Consider the following 22,833-nt stretch of genomic DNA (forward strand, 5'->3'; position numbering starts at 1 on the left):
GAGATCATTTTCAGGGGCCACTTTCACAACACTCTAAAACCTAGATAGTGTGTTGTGATGGCTTCTTTTTCGGTGGCTGATTTTCTTCTAGTGAGAGGGAGATGCTTGGTCTCTTTATAGGGCGGTGAAGGCTTTGAGGAGTGGATGGTTCAGGGACCAAATCTCATAATGCGAAAAGGGGCCACAATTATGGCCATCCCATAGGTCGATGTGGTGACTGAATTCGACTATAGCATGATTGCCTCAGCACCTGAGCATCATGAGATGGTCGGATTTCTCCCCCCATGGTGACCAGACTACAAGAGGCCGTACGATTTCTCCAAATCATTTTTTCCTTTTTTTCTAAATATTTTAGAAAAAATGATCCATTCAATTTTAAATACAGAAACTTCGTTACCACTAAAGTGGTAGTCTAGTTGGTACAAGCTGGTATTTCATGAGTTCGAGTACTCAGACAGATGTAAGTTGAAACCACTTGTAGTAGTAAAACCTAATCTTAGGGTTATAGGATGGACTTTGGACCAACTGAATACTTTGGGAGTGCTGTGGTGATAAACTCTTCTTTAAGACAGTAGCTATGACTCAAATCGGATATTCTACAATAGGAAATGACTCCTATGCTTATGCCCAAGGAGGATTGCTATGCTGGTGACCCCCGTCTCCCCTTTTTCTTGAGCAAAAAATATATAGAAACTTCGCACATTCTATTTATTAAAAAAAATAAGAAAATTTTAAAATTCACATTAAAAAAAAAAAAATTACTTTTTTATAATAGATTTCATCTTTTCAAGCAGATTACATGGTATTTATGTTACGGTTTCTAGTATTATTATTTTTTTTAAATGAAAGGTTATTTTTAAGGAAAATTTAACTTTAAAAAATAGAATTCTTCGTGTAGTCCGTATTCTTTATGTTCTAAAATGAACGAAATTAGTAACAGATAAAATATATATCAAGTTTATTATAAGTTTAGGTGTTTTTTTTTTTTTTTTAAAGAAATTTGTTTAGGAAGCAAATCTCAATTGAGACAAAGTATATGGTTACTGACCAAATTTTCTTTAGAGAAATATAGATATTTCAGCCCTCACCGTTATTTCTTTTAAGTTTTTAACCCCACAAGATTTTTCATTATTAGGTTTGACGCCTGCAGTCTCCTCAAAATTTAGCATCCAAGTCTTAAATCCCCCTGCAAATTTAGGAATCTGTCTAACATATCCAAATGCTTCTCCCACTCCCAGAGCACAGCAATGCTCCAAAATCTGTCATCTCCCTCTCTCCAGCCCTTCTCAGCGTCCCCTTCTCCATTCACCCACCATTCTTCTCAAAATTACAGCCACGCCCAACCATGGCTTCTTCAGAAGAGACCCTTGACCCGACTCTCCTCCGCCTCGAGCCGACCCAAGAGGAAAATGGTTCCCCAGAGCGACAAATCGGAGGCTGAACAGCTGGTCCGGTCGATCATGTGGAATATGAATGGGAAAGAGCCGGTTTTGAAGACTTTGAACAAGTACGTGAGGGTTGTGAGAACTGAGCATTGTTTTCTTCTGTTTGAGGAGCTTGGCAAGAGTGACAAGTGGCTTCAATGCCTCGAGGTTTGTTTCTCCAACTCTCTGGAATTTTTCTGTTAACATAATCTTCTGTATATTTAGGATTTTAGGCTTTTTAAAAATAAGTAAGATAAGTTCTATAGATTGTTACCAATAAAAAATAGTTCTATTGATGGTCGAGAAAAAAGAAACAAAGGGATTATCGAGTAACACATGGAGAATACATCAGATGCACCTAATTGATAGCAAGAAAAAAAAGAACAACAAAATTTCGAGGCTTAATCTAGAAAGACATAAGTTGGCTGCCGCCCAATGATAAAGAGAATGGAAAAGAAGGCCTTGATTTAGGATATAATTTATTTGTATAGCATATCCTCATTTCCTCACTGGAGTTTCTGTAACTCTTTATTTTCCCCTGTGAGCTAAAAGCGCATTGCTTATGATGAAAAGGATGAGGGTAAAGCGCCCAAAGTTTGAAGCAGAATTGTTGCTAGTTAAAGTTCATGGATTTTGAAGAGCCATTTTGTGTAGGAAGTTAAAACAGTTTGTGTTGTGTCTTTGTGCAATTGCACATTACGTGTTACTTATTAAAAAAATGCACATTACGTGTTACCTATTAAAAAAATGCACATTACGTGTTAATATATTTTTTGACTCCAAAAGTATAACTTTACCGTTATAATTTTTATAATTAGATCAAAGTTGTATGATGCATCCAGTTTAGAGCCACTATGTTACTTTCGTAAGTTCATAATATCTATTGAACTTCTTGTGAATGCTTAGGTTAGATAGATTTAAGTGAACTTTTATATAACACAAGCTGGCTAAGACACATTGGATATGGTGTTCGCATCACTGTTTGAGGGGACATTTGTTAACATGAGTTGTTGCATCACTCACGAATGCCACATTCAGGTGTTCAGATGGATGCAGAAACAAAGGTGGTATGTTGCTGATAATGGTGTTTATTCGAAATTGATCTCAGTTATGGGGAAGAAAGGCCAAACACGAATGGCGATGTGGCTTTTCTCTGAGATGCGTAACAGTGGGTGCCGGCCTGACACTTCTGTATACAATGCACTCATAACAGCGCACCTACACTCACGGGACAAAGCAAGAGCTTTGGGCAAAGCACTTGGGTACTTCGAAAAGATGAAAGGGATTGAATGGTGTAAACCAAACGCTGTAACATACAACATTCTTTTGAGAGCTTTTGCTCAAGCTCGAAATGTTGAGCAAGTCAATGCTTTGTTTAAAGATCTCAATGAGAGCATTGTTTCCCCTGATATTTATACATATAATGGCTTGATGGATGCATATGGGAAAAATGGGATGATCAGAGAAATGGAATCTGTACTTTCTCGCATGAAAAGTAATCAGTGTAAGCCTGATATAATCACTTTTAATTTGCTGATTGATTCGTATGGGAAGAAGCAAGAATTTGATAAGATGGAACAAGTGTTTAAGAGCTTACTGCGCTCCAAGGAGAAACCAACACTGGCTACATTTAATTCCATGATAATTAATTATGGGAAGGCACGTCTCCGGGAGAAAGCAGAAAATATCTTCCAAAAGATGAAAAATATGGGATATACCCCTAGCTTCATCACTTGTGAGAGTCTAATCATGATGTACGGGTTGTGTGATTGTGTTTCCAGGGCTAGGGAGATTTTTGACGGAATGGTTCAATCTGGGAAGGAAATGAAGGTTTCTACCCTTAATGCCATGCTTGATGTATACTGTATGGATGGTTTGCCCATGGAAGCTGATATGCTTTTCAGGGGTGCCAAAGGCTTAGGTATTGTTCCCGATTCATCAACATATAAACTTCTCTATAAGGCTTACACCAAAGCCAACATGAAGGAGCTTTTACAGAATTTGTTGAAGCATATGGACAGAGATGGGATTGTCCCTAATAAGAGATTCTTCTTGGAGGCTTTGGGAGCTTTTCAGTCTTTACCAGCAGGTATGGAGACTGCAACTGCCACAACCGTTGTCAGCAGCCCACTGGGTCGTTCAAAAACATAGATGGGAGAAGTTGCTAACTTGGTTTGTCTATTCTTCTGGCCATTCGTCGATTAAACTGAACTAGAGCAAGGTGAGTATACGTAATGGAAGATTACCAAGTTTAGCACTTTCTGGACTTCTGGATTACCCCAATTTTCCAATGTTCGGCGGCATGTGCATTCTCGCGTTTTGTTTCATTCTTTATCATTATATTATGTACAGGGCCATCCTGATTTCTTTATGTTACACATTTTCATGCTGTAGTGCAGTTTCAAAAACTATTCTTTGCATGTTTGAATTATTGTAAAAGTGGGCTTGTTAAATGGTGCTGGATTCAATCTTCTTTAAGCTGTCAGATATGGAATGATTGCAACCATGGGGCTTAGGAAAAATTAAATAATCTGTAATTTTATCAGAATGATTCAACACTCCTTGCGCTATCATAGAGTTCAAATGTTACCAAAGTATGCAGGTTAGAGTTGGGTTTTATGAACAACTACCCTGCTTATTACTAAAGAATTATATATTTATATATGTATTTATTTATTTATTTATTTTATCATAGTTATTAAAAAAACACTTTGGTTTATTCACGAGGAAGGTTTTCAAATGGATGAGCTCAAGAAACTTTTTTCTGTGTCTGGCCCATCATTTAAAGTTTATCTCTCATTGGATTGCTCTGGGAGTAATCCAATCTTGATGGAAACTGATTTCCAAGATTAGAAGGAAAATGGCATCTTTCAGATCAACAATTGTCCGACACTCTTTGGCAGTTCTTAGTAACGGCAGTCAATATAACCGGAAATAATCAACTTCTTTTTTTAGTAATTAATATTATATGCAGTCATAAATTGTGTGAAGGTTTTGTAATTACTTTAAAAAAAAATAGAATCTATTATTAAAAAATTAATTTTTACGTACTTACGATTGCAATTACCATTTCTTTTCTCTTTTTTATATATATAAGCTCTTTTCATAAGAGTATAAACAAGAAATTACATGGACCCAGACAAACAAGAAATACAAGAGTATACTTAAAGCTAATTAAGGTAACAGTGGATTGCAACAAGAGCAGCTTCGGCTATTCCAATAGTCGTGTAGGCACATTCAAACGGTCAATGAGTTTGCATGTATTTGCAAATTCTTGAACCATAATGACCAATTGAACTGAAGCCAGTCCACGGTCAACCCTCTTCGGACTCTGCAGAACAATTCACACATCAGAACAAAACTAAGAAGAATCCCAGATTAGGTATGCATTGTTCCCTCTATTCAATTCAAGGTGATAAGAACATATTTTCCACAGCATCGGGGGATCATACCAAGTTAAATTTGGTATTTCCAAGAAAATTTTACCCCTCCCCAATGCAGTATATCAAGAGTAAGAGTAGATGTAGATACGGAGTCCGTACCATGTATGGCTTCCATGTTATCTTCCTTGTAGACACCAAGGGGTGACCCATGGACTGAGAGAAGCATCTCGCCAGGCTTAGGCAGCCTCAGTGTTTTGGGTGTCATCCCAACAGACAATCTTTGGCTACTCACCTGCAAGGACAATGTGGGGTGAGAAAACTTAGCATCCCACACCATAACTTTTAGCTAGCCATCCATAACTCCCTCTAGCTATAAATTATGATTTACAGCACCTCCCACGAGACATTGCTCAGTATCAAGGAGGTCCATATCCAGAAAATTGTCCCACTCCCTCCTGCTGATAAATTACAAGTACTAGAGAAACAAATCTGAAACTGGGTAACTTCTATATTTATGTTTCGTACCCAATTAAAGTCAATAACTAGTTATCCTTAGATAATTTTCCTTCTACAAATCAACTGTTGTTATTTATAATCGAAGTCCACACAAAAGCTCTAGTACCAGCAAAATTTCCAGATGTTCTTAGAGTTCCAATTCAGAAAACTAGATGCGTTTGTGACACGTGCTTCAAGCCTCCAACTGTCAAAAACTGATACAAGACCCATGAAGGTTTTCTATATACTTCTTACTTATTTTTTTTTAAAAAAAAAAAAGGGTTTTGTGTTTACTAAAATGGAGCATCAATTTTTTATTATTTTATAAGTAAAGTAAGATTTTATTAAACTAAGTAATTAGGCATAGCCCAAGTATAGAAGGAGTATACGAGCCAAAAAAAAAAGGAAGCATCTATTTAGCGGATTGTAGACACTAAATTTGCATCATTTAAAAACATCTATAAACTTTTGGCCCTTCCTACTTATTTCAACACACGAGAGGAGCTTGGTTTTAAGTGAAACAAGATATTATAAAGCTACACTCTAATGAGATGGCCACTTGTTGCAAAACAAGATATGCGAAGATGACCAATAGGAGACAAACCCGAGGAGTTCGAAGACCATCTTGCATCCCAAGCATCTGAGTCTCAGATGGTTCCTACAAAACAAGAAAGTACAGGGGCATTTATTATAACGTCAATAGGTCTCTGGAATGTGCTTTAATAATTTTATCGCATTGCGTATAAATTAATCATTTCAATACCAAAATTAACCATTTTATTATCAAGGATTAGGTGCATCCAGAAACCCTTCAATTTGTTCGCATTAAAAATAAATAGCAAGAGAACATACATAGTCGCCTATCTGTAAATTACCAACACCTAGAAGGCCTGTTTTCACTGCCACCAATCAAGCACTCTAGTGAGATAGGATCAATGATTAAATCAAATTTAAGTGAAAAGAAATATAGATTTATTCATCAGAAGACTGTAAATTTACTGATACCAGCTTTGCTAGAAAACTCAACGCCACCCAAAGATGCAGTAGCACCAGAGCAGTCAGGATAGACCATGGACAATCGACGCAAAATAGAAGCATGTAAGTCTATTCCATCATTGGGGTTCATATATAAATTACTGTTCTCATAATTCCATTGCACTTCAAATTGTCTGTTTCCTTCATTTCCAACAACTGAAAGGTTTGGGAGGTTTTCTTTAAAAAATTGTAGTGCAGGGCTTTGCAGTTGCTCTTTGCTGAAATATGAGCGAAGCAAACGCAGTTCAGTTAGCAGATGTTCAATCTCCACATCACGAATAGCCCTAATGGCAGCACTTTGTCGTTCGACTGTTGGAAACGGGAAAAAAAAAAAATGAGAAACCATTCTATGATTACTTTGACATTTTACACAGTACAAGATCCAAAAGGTTCAATGATATTTGATCAAATTCACAAAATGCTTATAAAAACTAAAATTTAGATAGAAAGGAAAGACAAGGCTGAAAAAACATAGTTTCCTAAAGAAAATGAAATCGAACGCATTGTATTTGAAGCAATAGCCTCCACATGGTTTGAAGCATTATCGAAACACGAAAACCATATCATGTGTAACGCATCATACATGCAGGTCTGATCCACAAATATCTTTCTATCTATAAATGTGTGTGTGTGTATTGATAAGTAGGTCAGATCCACAAATATAATCGCTACAAAATTAGGTTTGGACTCATGTTTATAAGAAAATCCAACAAAAGTTTACCTAAGATCTAGACTTATCCAAATAGAGGCCAAGAGAATGTAAAATAACTCTAATAAGAAGCCAAAAAAAAGGCATACTTTCCCAGTGTACTTGGTTGGGGAGGTGCGTTCCATTCCAATTCCAGCTTAGTGTATTCTGGATAGTTTTTCACGGGCTTTTTGGGTCATTAAGCGCTCTCTAGTATGGCCTAGGTGTTTATTTGTATAAGGTACTTAGTTACTCCTATTGATATATATATATATATATATATAATATTTTTACTTATCAAAAATAAAAAGGCATACTTTCCTGGTCTGTAAACGCGACTTCATCCTTTTCCATTTGTGCCTCTGTCTCAACAGCACCATTTCCACCAATCAAAGGTGAAGACGCAGATTTTTTGACAGTTTTCTTGGCCCTTCGCCTTGCCATATCCACACACAATTCTATCTCTACCAAAACAAAGATGAACATCGATTTAGCAAAATGTCATTTGAACTCAACACGAAACCCTAATGTCTAAAAGATCAAGAAGTAATCCATGGGTGTAATGCAAAGACAACAGAGCATAAAAGGAGAGAAGAACAAAAGAAAAGGCCCAGCTGATAAAATAGCATGGACGAGAAGAGAGAAGAGAGAGTCCGACAGAGAGAAAGAGAGAGAGATGGAAGAGATGAGCTACCCTGGGTTCTTGCGACGTTGTCGGCAACGGTGGAGGAGAGGCGATGAGCTGTCACGGTGGGGAAGAAGGGAAAGGAGAGAGGGAGAGAGGAAAATTGAAATCAGATTGGGGGGTGGGCCTTTATGAGTGGGCTGTCACGGTGGGGAAGAAGGGGAAGGAGAGAGGGAAAGACGAAAATTGAAATCAGATCGGGGGTGGGCCTTTATGCGTGGGGTGGGTTTTGTTCTTTCTATTAAGAGAAATACTTTTTGCAGTCGGAAGATGCAGTCAGTGTGTAGTCGACTGTAAAAAAAATTTAATACAGGACTTACATGAAAAAAAAAATTATTTTTATAATTTTTTATAATTCATGTAGGTCCTCTTGAATATAAAAAAAAAAATTTTATAATTTTTTTTTATTCATTCTGTACAGCCGACTGCACGCCGACTCTATGTGGCGACTCTATGTAGCAAAACCCTTCTATTATAAGGAAAAATATAGTTACAAGTATAATTATATACTAATTTGTATACTAATATGATGTAATTGGTTAAAAAATAAATTTTATTGAAAACTATGTTAATTTAAATTTCAAGTATGAATAAATCAATGTTGGTACACATATTAGTGTGCGACTGTGCTTGTATGTAGCAAAACTCTTATTACAATATAGAGAGACGGTTTTGAGAAAGAAAAAGTGAGGCACTTCGGGACGGTCGAGCTAATTAACTGAAAAGAGCAGCCCTCCAATCACTTCTTGCCATCATGAGAAAATACACCATAATTTTAGGACTCCATGGGCATAACAAAATTCAATATAGCATTTACTTCCATGAGAAGGAGACGCTCTCAAAGTTCTAAAATTCATCAAGGAAACATGGGCATAACACAACTCAATAATGCATAGCAGCTCATAGCCTTATAGAAGATCAAACTTGTTATTACCTAATAAATTTCACTGAGATGATGGCCTGACCCAGATCCACCCACAAACTCTGCAGTGCTTGTGTTAAAAGTACCCAACAACCTGTTCAATATCAGAGCCATTCATTAAGAAAAATTTTAAAACTTATTGAAGAAATCTGAAGAATGTCTGCAGAAATTCACCAAGAATGTTCGGAGGACTGGGTTGAAGAACCGAATCACTGTGGACCTCTCACGGCAACTGCAGACCACTCTCTCACCCACGACACGGCGACTCAGAGATCTGGACTATGTGACGATGGCGACCGAAACAACGAGACGGCGACCATAAGCGGAATGAACGACGGAGGCCAAAGACGCACGATGGCGATGAAAGACGGAATGCTCAGATCTCTCTCTCTCTGGTTTCGCTCAACAGCAAGCTTCCTCAAGCAAGATTTTCATTCGATTTCCCTCCCTTTCGCGTATTTTGTTTTTGTTTTGTTTTGTTTTTTTTTAAATATTATCTGCTGACGTGGCATGGTGCTGCGGCAGGAACGCAAGCCAGTTGTCCTAGACTTATTGGTTTTCAGGAAACTAAAACGAAACGGTTGTGGGCCCGTGGCAGAGTTAAGGGATTAAGGGTAATGGCTTACTGCTTCTACTTTCTCAAATGTGTGGGCTTTGTGTTTCAATGCGATTTTAGCATGAAAAATAATAATTATAAGTATAATTATATATTAGTTGTGATAGGTTAAAAAGTAAATTTTTTAAAAAATAATATTAATTTAAATTTTAAATATAAATAAATCAATATTATTACACAAATTAATACGCGACTGTATTTATTTATAACAAAACTCTTTTAACATATAATCTCCTTTTCCTAACCGAAGGTCACGCTTTCGTGTGTTTCCGCTCCATGAGCCGACTATTCCTGTGAGTGATTTCCCCCTTTTCATCAATGGCTTTTATTTTTCAGTTAAGTTTTAAATCACTGTGTTCGTTGATTTTGTTGCATATTGCTGCATCGTTGGATATTTCTTGGGGGGGCTCTGTTTTCTCAAACTAATGGTTTAATTTGTGAAGACACTTGGGTTTTTTCTTAGGAAAAACTAAGGCCACTGCTGGTGGCTCCCGCTGGCAGCCACCGCTGACCCAATTTTTTTTTAATTTTTTTTTTAATGATTAATTTTTTTTAATATTATTATAATTTTTTTATATTTTTTAAAATGTTTAAAACTATTAAAAATTATTTGAAAAAAAAAACAAAAAAAGAGCCACCAACGTTGCCTGTAGCACCATCCCCTTTTTTTAATATGGGATAATAACATCACATGGTTCATGAAGAATTAGAACTTTACGCCTCCTACTTTCTTTCCTTTTTCTTGTGACCTTTTCGGCAGGTTCCCTTTTTTATTGGAAAAAAGGGGCATGATGTTTTTGTATATTTTTGAAAGTTTAGGCTTGGCCTCTTAAGTTTTGTTCGGCTTGTTTTTTTATTGTCATTTGTTTTATAATACTGCATGGCATCTTATCAATATAATGGTTTATATTTTGGTTGCCTGTTTGTTTAACTTGGTTTCTCACACGTCCATGTGAGACATACATGATGCATTGCTCTTAGGCATTAAGAACTTGTGCATATATTATTTATTTTTGCAGAACAATATCTATTAAGATCTTCCTATGGACAAAATTTAAATTTCTTATGGAATTGCAAACGTGTCTTGTACAATAGCATGCCCGACAGCTTCTGTGACAAACTATGGTAAATATATTTTAGGACCTAAACACTGAGATCTAGGAACCATAATGGGATCTGTGTATTTCTCTTAAATCGATGACAAGATATTTCTGCTGTATTATTTCCTTTACCTTTACATGTTTGTTTGGTTGCTTTCAAAATCGTGTATCATCTTCATCCCATATTGGTTCCCAGGTTATGATTTTCTTTTTCAAATGAGATAAAGCTTCATTTTTTATTTTTTATTTTTTATCACTTTTGCCTTCAGTTCACCATTCCATGTTTAGTACTGGTTGGATTCTACCTCTTTTGTATGCTTCTCTAAAGTTTAGTTTGGTTTTGGTGTTCTCTTTTAGTGGCCTATTTGGGTTTCAATTCTAATATTTTAGTTGGGGTTGTGAAGGTGACTTTTAGTTGGAAAATATGTCGTCAATCTATCCAATTCTTGGCAACCTACCAACTGATCAGTGGAAGGTTACGGAGCTGAAAGAGGAGCTTAAGAGAAGGAAATTGACAACCAAGGATTTGAAGGATGATTTGACCGGACGTCTGGATGACGTTATTCGCATTGATATTGAAAATGCTGAAAAGGTTGTGGATAATGATCTTAATTGTAAATCGCAATGTGCTGTTGTTGCAATAGATGCACAGACAATACCAATTGCTGTAGAAACAGCTAACTATGTTGCAACTCCTTGTAGAACAATAAACCAGATAATGTTGCGGTTCAAGTTGACATTAATGACAGTGTGGAAGCCTTTGAGCAAGAAAAAGTTGAGGAACACGGCTTACTTGGTGCTACTAATTCTGCTAGGGTGGAAGGGGAGCTGCTTGTTCATACAGCTACCTTTGAAAGTAGCACTAAAGTACCTGAGATTGTGGTCTCTGAGGTAGCATTTAGTGGGCAAGGCATGGAGAACACTAAAACTCAAAAGGAGAACAGAAACTCAAAGCCCCAGCTGGATAATGAGTATTCAAAGCCCTGGCTAGACAATGAGGACTTAAAGCCCCAACTAGACAGTGAGGACATAAAGCCCCAGCAGGAGAATAAGGACTTGAAGCCCTGGCTGGAGAATGAAGATTCAAGTCCCAAGCATGAGAATGAGGATTAGGGGTGAGCATTGGCCGGTCCGGACTGGCAAAACCGACCGGACCAGTACTGTTTGGACCGGACCGAATTGGGACCGGTCCGATCCGGTCCAATTTTTAAGGGACCGAAAGGATTCAGTCCGGTCCCAGTCCGGGGGTTTTTCACCCCGGACCGGACCGAATAGAAATAAAAAAAATATTATTTATATATATTATTTATATAATAGTTGTATATAATTAATTATATAATTATATATGGTATAAAAAAATATTAATAGTCTAATATAGACTATAGTTATACTAATATAGTTATACTAAATCACTATAACTAATACTTCAACAATAGCTATAGTGACCTATACTAATAGTCTACTATTAATACTAATATACTATTATATAATTTATATAGTTATACTAATCACTATAATTAATACTATGTATAGCTATATAGTATATTTATCACTTTAATTAATATAATTTAAATATCACTATACTTATATTTAATGAATATATAAAAATCATTATAGTTAATACTTATATAGTTATACTAAAGCACTGATTTACCATAACTAATATTACTAATATATAGCTATATTAATGGTCTAATACTATTATAATTTATATAGTTATACTAATCATAATAAGTTAATAACTAAATCACTAGAAATATAACTATATATATTTAGTATGAATGTATTATTATATTATTTAATATATATAGCTATAATATATAGTACTAGTATATATTAATATATTATAAGAGTTATAGTATAAATATAATATATAAATTATAATATACTAAATCACCATAACAGTAACTAATACTAATATATAGTTATACTAATAGTCTACTATTATATAATTATACTAATCACTATAATTAAAACTAATATATAGCTATATAATATATTTATATAGTTGTACTAATACTATTAGTCTATTATATACTCTAAAACTCAATTCTAATATAGGCTATATAGTTATAACTAATACTAATATTTATATTAATACTAATGATGTAGAATATAGTTATACTAACTAATTGATTCAACATAACTAATATTACTAATATAATATAGCCAAATTGAATTATTAATAGTCTAATACTAATACAATTATATAGTTATACTAATCATAAATTCATAATAACTAAATCATTATAAGTCTATAACTATATATATTTAGTATCAATGTATTACCATATTCTTTAATGTATAACTATTAACTATAATATATAGTACTAGTATAACCGATCAAAAATATATATATAATACTAGTATATATATTAATGTATTAACATATTATAAAAGTTATAGAATAAATTATAATATATCATATATTTGTAAATTTATAATAGTATTAGTATAGTTAGCTTAATATATAATATGTTAGTATTAAATCACTATAACTACATAGAGTATTAGTAATAAGAGTATTACTATTATTTAATATAGTATTACATATAGTATTACTATCATTACATATAGTTATTAGTTATACTATTAGTACTAGTATAGTTATTAATACCAGTATAGTTATTATTACATATATTTATTAGTTATAATATTATTACTAATAGACTAATAGTATTAGCATATTACTAATATATATATATAATAGTATACTATATGTATATATATTAAATATATTACAATATAATTACATAAGTATTAAAAAAAATGTCATTAGATATAAAAAAAAAAATTAAAAAAAAAAAAAAAAAAAGAGTCAACCTTGGACCGAATGGACCGACCGGACCGGACTGGACCGAATAGGATAGGATCGGACCGGACTGGTCCTGATGGAGTTCGGTCCGGTCCAGGGTGGGAAAACCCTGGACCGAATAGGTCCAGTCCGGTCCACAAAACCTCCCCGGACCGGACCGGACTGGACCGAACTCACCCCTAATGAGGATTCAATGCCCCAGCTTGAGAATGAGGATTCAATGCCCCAGCTTGAGAATGAGGATTCAAAGCTCCAGCTTGAGAATGAGGGTTTGAAGCTTCCATCCAGGGATGTCATGCTCAATTGTTCTACTCCAGACAACCAGGTATCTGAGGTCAGCCCTATTTTAGTGTCTGAAGTAAAATTTGATTCTATTTCTACTGATTCTGTGTCAATTAATGAAAAGATTGAACTGAAGGATAATGTAATTACTGATCTTGTCAAATTAGAACTAGATATTTTTAAGCCTAAGATGGTAGAACCATCTTCCAGCAGTGTTGTCCCAGTTGGTGGTGAATCACATCCAATGGATGTTGAAGAGCCACATGAGAACAAGTCATCTAATGGAGGGAAAGATGACAACAATGCTACAAATGCAGACATAAGTAAGAAAATTGATTGTACAGACGTAGGGTATTCTGAAAAGTTGAATTTAGACTGGAGTTCTGGTGATAATTCCATGGAAGAGGATGTTCTGGAGACTAAGCCAATTGATTGGAAGTATAATTTTGAAAAAGTCGAAAAGGAGAGCGAGAAAAGTGGATTGGCTATTGTGGAGGATAGTTATGTTGCTGTTCTTGGGGATACTTTATCTCCTGTTAAAAAGGATGTCTATGTTGAGAATGAGAATTGTCCAGCTGCACGTGCTGAGAAAAGAAAACTTAATGGTAAGAGTTGTATCCTAAGGGTCTTTCTTATTTTTGTTTGGAAGTTTTATGTTCTATCGTATTCTTTTGGTTTGTTAAGGTTTCAAGTCTTATATAGTTTTGCTGCCAAGATGATGTGTTTATATTCTTCTTCTTTTTGTTTATAACATTCATTTTTTAGTTATTTTTCCTTTCTTTATGCAAAACATTTGTGATCTCTTTACTAATTAAAAAAAAAAAAAATTTTTGATCTCTCTTAATTGTAGCATATGAGTAATTTCATGTTTGAAAAAGGCACAGGCACAAATTCTAAACTCTGTTACCTGGGGGATTACTTAGTTGATGGTTGAAGAAGCTGGCAGTTTGAGAATCACAAAATCAATTTGTTATTGGGAGAGACAAAAATTTGAGTAATTAGAACACCTAGGAGTTGGCTCAAGTGGTAAGAGCCTTGGTCTTGGTGCTATACTTCCTCATTGTCTAAGGTTTGAACCCTTTTGTGCAAACAATTTTTTGGGGCCATTGGATAAGGAGAATTTCCCCTTGAATTACCCGAGGTACACTAGGATTAGTCGGGACTTTGTTCAGGATACCTGGTGCCAATAAAAAAAACTGAGCAATTAGGAAAAAAGAGAAACTTGAGTACACTTTCTGTATCTGATCTGTAAACTCGACTTTAACCGAGAGATATTTAACATCTTCAGAAGATGCTTATGGAATAAATGTCTTCAAAAGATTATAGGTGCGGGGAAAAGAGTTTAGTTTTCACCCTGCTATTGCTGTGCCTTCCAGATGTGAATTTATTATTTATTTCCCACCATATATCTAATGTGATATGGCAGGCTTGACATAGGTTTTGAAGTTTGAGTGACGTATTCTTCTATTGAATACAAAGCTCTATTCATTATTTGGAAACTGTGCTCACTATAATCTGGCCAAGGGCAGCATTTGGGTTAGGATGACTAGCATTAATATAGTGATCCTTCTTTCTTCTTAACATTTCCATCCAAGAAAAGTTCATTCTGCAGTTTTTCAATTTCATTTCCAATGTTAACGAGTCCAGAGTGTAATTCTGGTAAAGAAAATATTATCCCCAATACTTAACCTTTATATCTGTTACTGTTAGTCTGCTGCCTAAATTCTCATTTTTTAAGATATACGATTTTCTATCTGAAACTTCATGCTATGATTTTCTTTTCTGTGAAATGTATCTATACTGTATTCTTCGTCATTTGAACTTGTGTGTAAGTTTCTCATTTTCTGATAATTCTGAAGAAAGAACTTGTGTGGATAAACCCATACAAATCCTTTTTGGGCAATAATTATGAGATGCCATAACTTGATGGAAATAGTAATTTTCATGGCTTGTTGGCATTGGTTTTCTTCAATATATAATTTAGAAGGAATTAAAATGTTCAGTTCTCAATATCAAACTAGTTGCAAATTTTGAACATTTGAAGTAAATGATCTTGTGCCTCTTTATATTATTTGCTGTCTTTACAGATCAAGTAGCAAATAATGAGCCAATTAAGAGGCAACGCAGGTGGAACTCTGATGGCCTCAAAGTTCCAGAGCCTCATAGTACTAATTCTACACCCGCCACTACACCCAAGGACACCTTCCAGACTAATCACAAGGACACTTTCCGGTCTATTGGTTTGAAACGTAGTTCTCTAGTTCAGACTCCACAAATAGTGATAATACAACCAAGGAACGTGTTGGTGAGTTATTGATGTTTTCTGAATATTAAAATTTCCAGCAGTAGTTGATTTATATAAAATGTTCTTCCTTCTATATGTGGGCAGTTCCACCATCTCAAAAAGCTCCAACTAATTCTCTTAGAATTGATCGATTTCTGCGGCCCTTTACTTTGAAAGCAGTGCAAGATCTTCTGGACAAAACTAGAAGTGTTGCTAGTTTCTGGATGGATCACATCAAGACGCACTGCTATGTCTCTGTAAGATTGCACTGCTTCCTTTCTGCTCCTTATAATTTAGCCGGTGTTTGTTCACAAGAGCGCACACACATGTCATAGGGCAGGAGCAAGCCACGAACATGGGGTGGTCTTTCCCCACTTGATAAACGCTCCCTTGATTGTCTTCCAAATGGGGAGGAGTATGCTAGGATACAACAGCCAGTCCTTTTAGTGTCATGGGATCTATACGTCGCGTGAATGTGAAAACTCCCTTCAAAAGGAGACCGCCTTCTGGTCCATCAAGTTTGTTGTGGTTTATGCATCCATGCATTTCAATTTTTCTAATACCTTTATTCTGGTAACTTTTGTGATGCAGTACTCATCGGTAGAAGAAGCCATAGAGACGGGGAATGCCGTGTATAACTTATAGTGGCCTCCAAAAGGTCGGCGCCTCTTATTGGCTGAATTTGTTGACCCTCAGGAAGTGAAAATGCGGGTGGAGGCTCCTCAAACTTTGGCTGCACCTGCCAGTGCTGGTCCAACTATTCTTCCAGCCCCTGCAACCCCGCAGCTGCAGCCCTCTCATCAACACAGGCAACAGCTTCCACCCCCACCTCCTCTCACACCACCGCCACCTTTGTCTAACCCACTCAGTCAAGAGAGTGGGTTCATCTTCCACCCCCACCTCCGGCTTCCAGAGAAACTTGACCCTCCTATTGTGACTTTAGATGATCTCTTTCAAAAAACCAAAGCGACGCCTCGGATCTACTATTTACCATTGTCAGAAGAACAAGTTGCAGAAAAACTTGCATCGCAGGTCAAAAGCACCAAGCAGTAGTGGAGGGATCATGCTACATACTTACCCCAAGCTGCTCAATGGGTTTTCTTATGGGTTGGTAAGAGAGAATTACGTCATTGCATCTTTGCAAGTCCGCCAGTGTAAGTTGTAGGAAGGAATTGTCCCAGCCAAGTAGAAGCATCCAGTTCGTAGATGGGTTTGAGTTTTTGCGAGGAGTGCATTGGTTTGGGGCTGAGTTCTTTCTAGTCTTAAAATTTTTGAAACTTCGAGTTCTCTTTGAGCAGACTATTTTACCTTGTAGAGCATCTTGTATAGCTGTTGAATCAGAGCTTCAACTTGGTGAACTAGAATTTCTAGACTCTTCAGATGCCTGCTCGAAGTTTTGAGAATCTCCGTGTCGACGGGGCTGTCCACATGCTTCACTCATCTAATCTGCGATTATTAAATTTTCTTGATTTTGCAATATGAACCATATGGCTCAAATACTTATCTTGTTCTTGAGTACTATCGAATACTATCAAAAAAAAAAAAGGAAATCGATACTGCCGAAAAAGACACTTTTAAGCCTTCAAATACGATCAAATAGTTATCTTGTTCTTGATAAGTCCTTTATTTAGTGTTCTGGATAATGCAATCTTCTAATTGTATGTATGTGGAGCGGGTAACTTCAGAGGGTAAACTCACAATTGGAACACTAACATTTGACACCGTCTCAATATTGCTTTTGGCATTGAGAAGACTTTAAGCATCTCTGTGAGCTTTCACTGATATCAATTGCATCTCTTCTTGTTCTATATAATCGTTGAAATGAAGCTGGGGTTACAAAACATCATGATCCTGAAAATATCACAAGACAAACAAGTCGCTGAAAATCCATGTTTGCAATTCCTTGCCTCTATAATTCATGCAATTGCATAAAAGAGATGAAATCATGATAATTTATTTTCCTATTCCCCATTTCAGCTTCATGATTTATCTAATGCACTGGGGGAAAATAAAGAAATTATCTTTTTGACAGAACTGATGATTCTAATCATGCCAATAACTAATAATAGCTTCAACAAGGACGATTACAACAACAAATAATGCCATTTCAGCATGCAGAATATCGTTTCAACTAGACGCAAACAACAAATACACTTGCAACAGACACACTTGAACATGCAGAATATTTGGGTTGATATATCCTATGAGGAACCCTATACAAATACTAAAGTAAACTGATATATCCTATCAAATGAGGTCATGCACAATACTAAAACAAGTATTTATATGAGTTGGTTTGATATGATGCACATTAATCAATGTATGCAGGCTTTGCACAAGCAGACCTGAATCTATGAGCCAATGATTATATTCATTCAAATTTATGCTCACATATCTGATGCAGAACCTAACTCAAGAAGCGTATTTGCAACACACAGCAAGAAGTTTATCATAGTTCAAGATAGCTTATAAGGTGTTATAAGAACGACAATCAAAAGAGAGCAATAAAATTTATCAAGAATTTAGAAAAAAAGCATAATTAGAGTAACACCCCGATTCCAGAGCCCTCCATGGCAAGGTTTTGAACAAGAGTAACAACAGTCCCCGCCCCCATCAAGTTCAACATGCTCCACGACAAGCGTTAAAATTGATAGATTGATTGGTTTAAAAAGAAAAAGAAGAAAAAAATAATTTAATTCAAATGACTCAAAGTAAAAGACTACTAGCAACTAGAAGATACAGGACACGCCTTCGATGATCACCCTGAGCATCAATAAATTTCATCCACCAAAAATAATGTACCAAAAAAAGTGTCAATAGGCCGACCATAAGGTCTCCTTCACAGCCATTAAAATTGCCGTCATTCTTGGACCCAAAGCTTAAAGACTAAATCTATAAGAAATAAAAATAAGAATTAACTAAAAAATCAATGATAAAAATAAACGAAATTACAGAAGATTTGGTCTTCAAAAGACTTTACACGAGGTAGGTTAGACCTTTTGTCCTCTCAATCGAGCAAAGCGCGGCAGCACTTAATTGTGATTTCGTCCAAATGGCCCAAATTCGAGACAGATAGAGAAACAAGCAGAGAGAGAGTTAGTGTGGGAGAGATGCGTAGGAGAGGAAGAGAGAAGTACCCTCACTCGAGACGGGGCAACACGATGGAGAGGAGGGGGGAGGTGCGAAATGTTTGGGGCATCTGAGATTGTTTTTGAATTTCAAAAGGATAAAGCCGGGAGGAGAGAAGAAAAGAAAAAAAAAAATTAAGACACATCAGATGCATAGTAAAGTGGTGGTATAGGTTCTTTGATGTACAGTCGTCTCCTGCAGATACAGTGCAATCGGCTGACGTCAGCTAATATTTAAAAAAAAAAAAAAAAAACCAATACAAAATGGTGAAGAAAAGCATATTGAAACCCATCTCATTCTGCTTTCCTGCTTTTGAGGGTGCGAGACGAATTTACCTATGCGAGAACTAAAACTCGTCGATCCAATTCCCACGGACTTCTTCCTCGTGTAGGTGCAGAAGATCGAGTTGGGCATCCACCTTGCGTGGGTTAACGCAAGGCCGGTCTGCATTGGGTAGGTCAAGCCCAAGCGTCGTTTGGGACAGCTTGGTGGGCTAGGTTTGGGTTAGCTTCATGGGCCAGCACCTTGGGTCATCTTCATCCCCATACCGTCAACACCAATACTACCATCATTTGTGCTTCAATCTGCAATTTTAACATTTGTTTAAATGTTTTGGTCACTAATAAACAATCAAGCATGTTGTGATTTACTTATTATTAAAGACAAGATTTTTGCATTGCATACAGTTAACACAATATTGTGATTCAATTATTATGAATGCAGACAAGATAAAGAATCGTATTATTATTATTATTATTTGTATATATTTAGACCAATTTTCGAGTGTTGAAACTCAGCATGCCTTTTTTTTTTTATTCATCTCTGTGATTTATTGTTGTATTTGGTTTCCTTTTTTTTTTTTTTTTTTTTGTTGAGTCCCCTGTACGTATAGATATAGACCCACTTGTGTTTGAACTAATATATGTCTTTCTTTCTTGTTAAGAAGTCTCAAATCTGATTCTTAAGCAATGGCACATGCATGAACTAAATATAAATAGGAATGTCACCAATTCCTACTAGAACATGGTTGCCATGATCCCTAATTGTGGTGTGCGTACGTGTTGGTTCAAAACTTGTTTCTAAAACATTTTAGATAAACGAACTTAAAAGACATGTTCTGCCGGATAATAAGTTTAATGCAATGTTGCAGTTTTCCACCGTATCATATCATTTAGATATGAATCATACAATTCATATGTTAATAATAAACATGCACTACCAACCAGAGCACTAAAACACGTAGACATTTAGGGAAGTTGTTGTTAAATATATGTTTCTACATAATGAACAGAGGTTGGCATGTGGATTTATAGAAATTTGAAACCTAAGAAAGATTTATAGAAAGATGAAATCAAATTCAAATTCAAATAGAAGTACAGAAAAAGCACATCTAATTCGAGTATGTATTTCTATAATATATCTGTCATGTTTATTCATTCTTTGTCAAGAAGACGAATTTTTCTTTAAAATAATTTATCGATGTATATATATATTAGTATATGTTTCTCTACTTTGAATTATAATAAGAATCATATCTTAATCCAATCAAATATCCAAGTTTATCTTCAATCTGATAACGACCAAATCTTAAGAAGTACCATATTTGAACTTGAACTGTTATTGTAAATCTTATGGAATGCTAATCAAATTTTGATCAGTTTTTTTTTTTTTTCTTGGAAGAAGTATGTACAAGATTAGTCTTCTCTCTCTCTTTTGGTCGATAGAATTAATTTTCCTAAAAATTTATCAAAGACTGACCTTGGATATTGAATAACTTGTACAGAGTATGGGAAAATGGGAAGCACACCCATCTCCGCTAATACGATGTGGTTCAAATCCCCCAAACTCAATATATTATTTCATAATTAAGAAACTTGCAACTCAATGTTTACTATCCTAATAATTATTATTATTTCTATGTTAAGATATCCCTCAAACTGGTCTGTTAAACTTTCCAAATTACATGCATGATTACTTTGTACCAGTGCCTGCATTGTCACCAGCTTTCTTACCATATCCAGATGGCAACAAAAAATCCAAGCAACATTCAGGTAGTTTTTCAAATTCGTTCTTGTCTTTTAGTTATAAGTTAATTATTTTTTAACCAGTTTAATATCTTTTCATTTTTTTGTTTTTAGCAAAACGTTGCTTACCCAGTTCAATATGGGATGGGGCCTCCAAGTACAAATATTGCTACAAACTCCACAACGAGCACAAGAGTTGGTTAAGAAGATAGACCCAATTGTCTGGAAACTGAAATGCCACGTACTTCTGCTAGAGTTGATGAAGAAATTCTGTTGGATAGACCAAATGAAAGGGAAACTAACGATGGCACTATCGATACACCACAAGTAGTGCCATCATCGGATGATGATGATGTCATTAAAGAGCCAAAATGGGGGATGAAGTTCAATCCATTTGAAGATTTGTTGAACTATTATAAGCATTATACTAAAAAATGCGGGTTTGAGGTGATGACACAAATGAGTGAGAGGTCAAATGATCAAAGTGTCAAATATGTTACCCTTGGTAATGCACGGGGAGGGAAGGCCTAGACTAGGAGTTCTGTGACGCCCCCAAATTCTGTTTGGGATCGGACGGACATTTGAAACATCGAGACATGCAACACAAGGTTACTTGCCCCAGTTCATGACATATAAGATGTAATATTCCTAACATGCATATAATATTATGTAATATTCGCAGCGGATAATTTTTTTCTTTAGCAATAATATGCACCAAATTAAAAATATCCCAAATGCTTAAAACATACTTCATACATAAAGATTCATTGAACAACTAAGATCACAATACTAGTCCAAAATGGTTATGATCCAAAAAGTACTAGAGATGCAACTCCATCGTACAAGTAGTAATTTACGTTAACTACTATATTAACATTGACGTCGCACTGTCGCTTAGTCAACTGTGTCTAGTTTATCAGCTCCTGATTCTCCTTCAGGTCCTGTAACAAGATCTACCATTCGGGGGGAATGGTAGTTGGGACTACCAAAATGAGATTTGATTAAAAATCCCAGTAAGTTAACAAAAAATTTCCACACAAGCTAATGATGCATGGATGACAGTAAAAGCATAAATGCATAATCAAATTCATAAGTAATTAAAGCATAACTTGGCATACAACATAGCATAATTGACATAAATTAAATTGAAACATGAACTGAACTTGACTTGACATGAACTTGATCTGAAACTTGGCTTAGCATGAATTTGCTCTGAAACTTGAATTAACATGAACATGATATGAAATTTAACTTATCATGAACTTGTTCTAAAACTTGACTTAACATGAACGTGATTTGAAACTTGACTTATCATGAACTTGTTCTGAAACTTGACTTAACATGAAAAATATATACTCTACAGTTGTTGTGGCCCCATATATTCTACGTGTAAATACATACTCCACAGTTGTTGTGGCCCCATGTATTCTACACAAACTTGACTTAACATGAAAAATACATACTTCACAGTTGTTGTGGCCCCATGTATTCTACACATCACAATGCAATTAAATACATACTCCACAGTTGTTGTGGCCCCATGTATTCTACATGTAAATACATACTCCACAGTTGTTGTGGCCCTATGTATTTTACACATTACAATGCAGTTAAATACATACTCCACAGTTGTTGTGGCCCTATGTATTCTATGTATAAATACATACTCCACAGTTGTTGTGGCCCCATATATTCTACACGTCACAATTGCTGTGTCTCACGTAGTGTATACGTCACAATTGCTGTGACCCCATACTTCGTGTGCCACACGAAACTGAATATACTCAAGATAAAACGTGACTAAAATACGAAAGGACTGAAGTCCTGACGTAACATAACATGACTTGAACATAACTTCAAATACATGACCAACTTGAGATAGAAACATTTCGTAACATGGCATAACATATAATAGACAACATATTTAACATGACATACTTGCAACAGTGAA

General features: G+C 35.6%; 2 protein-coding genes, 1 long non-coding RNA gene and 1 pseudogene across 4 annotated transcripts; 2 read left to right on the forward strand and 2 right to left on the reverse strand.

The window, feature by feature from the left end:
* The first annotated feature begins 1,129 nt into the window (after positions 1–1,129).
* Positions 1,130–3,877, forward strand: LOC122307934 (pentatricopeptide repeat-containing protein At4g39620, chloroplastic). Its single transcript, XM_043121066.1, has 2 exons — positions 1,130–1,592; positions 2,463–3,877. Exons 1-2 carry the CDS (start codon positions 1,248–1,250, stop codon positions 3,573–3,575), a joined length of 1,458 nt encoding a protein of 485 aa, XP_042977000.1. The 5' UTR covers positions 1,130–1,247; the 3' UTR covers positions 3,576–3,877.
* A 604-nt stretch (positions 3,878–4,481) lies between these two features.
* LOC122306687 lies at positions 4,482–7,886 on the reverse strand. Its single transcript, XM_043119151.1, has 7 exons — positions 7,720–7,886; positions 7,343–7,489; positions 6,308–6,646; positions 6,155–6,201; positions 5,907–5,960; positions 4,967–5,099; positions 4,482–4,755 (listed from the first exon to the last, which is right to left on the reverse strand). Exons 2-7 carry the CDS (start codon positions 7,467–7,469, stop codon positions 4,739–4,741), a joined length of 717 nt encoding a protein of 238 aa, XP_042975085.1. The 5' UTR covers positions 7,470–7,489; positions 7,720–7,886; the 3' UTR covers positions 4,482–4,738.
* A 2,886-nt stretch (positions 7,887–10,772) lies between these two features.
* Positions 10,773–16,782, forward strand: LOC122306933 (annotated as a pseudogene).
* A 504-nt stretch (positions 16,783–17,286) lies between these two features.
* On the reverse strand, positions 17,287–19,326 carry LOC122306934. Of its 2 annotated transcripts, none has more exons than XR_006241566.1 (2): positions 18,726–19,326; positions 17,287–17,580 (listed from the first exon to the last, which is right to left on the reverse strand). It is a non-coding gene; the product is annotated as an uncharacterized LOC122306934 (long non-coding RNA). The 2 variants fall into 2 exon arrangements; XR_006241567.1 differs by having other exon boundaries at positions 18,710–19,326.
* Between the last annotated feature and the right edge of the window lie 3,507 nt (positions 19,327–22,833).

This window comes from Carya illinoinensis, chromosome 4 (assembly GCF_018687715.1).
Source record: "Carya illinoinensis cultivar Pawnee chromosome 4, C.illinoinensisPawnee_v1, whole genome shotgun sequence".
In the NCBI taxonomy this organism is placed as follows: domain Eukaryota; kingdom Viridiplantae; phylum Streptophyta; class Magnoliopsida; order Fagales; family Juglandaceae; genus Carya; species Carya illinoinensis.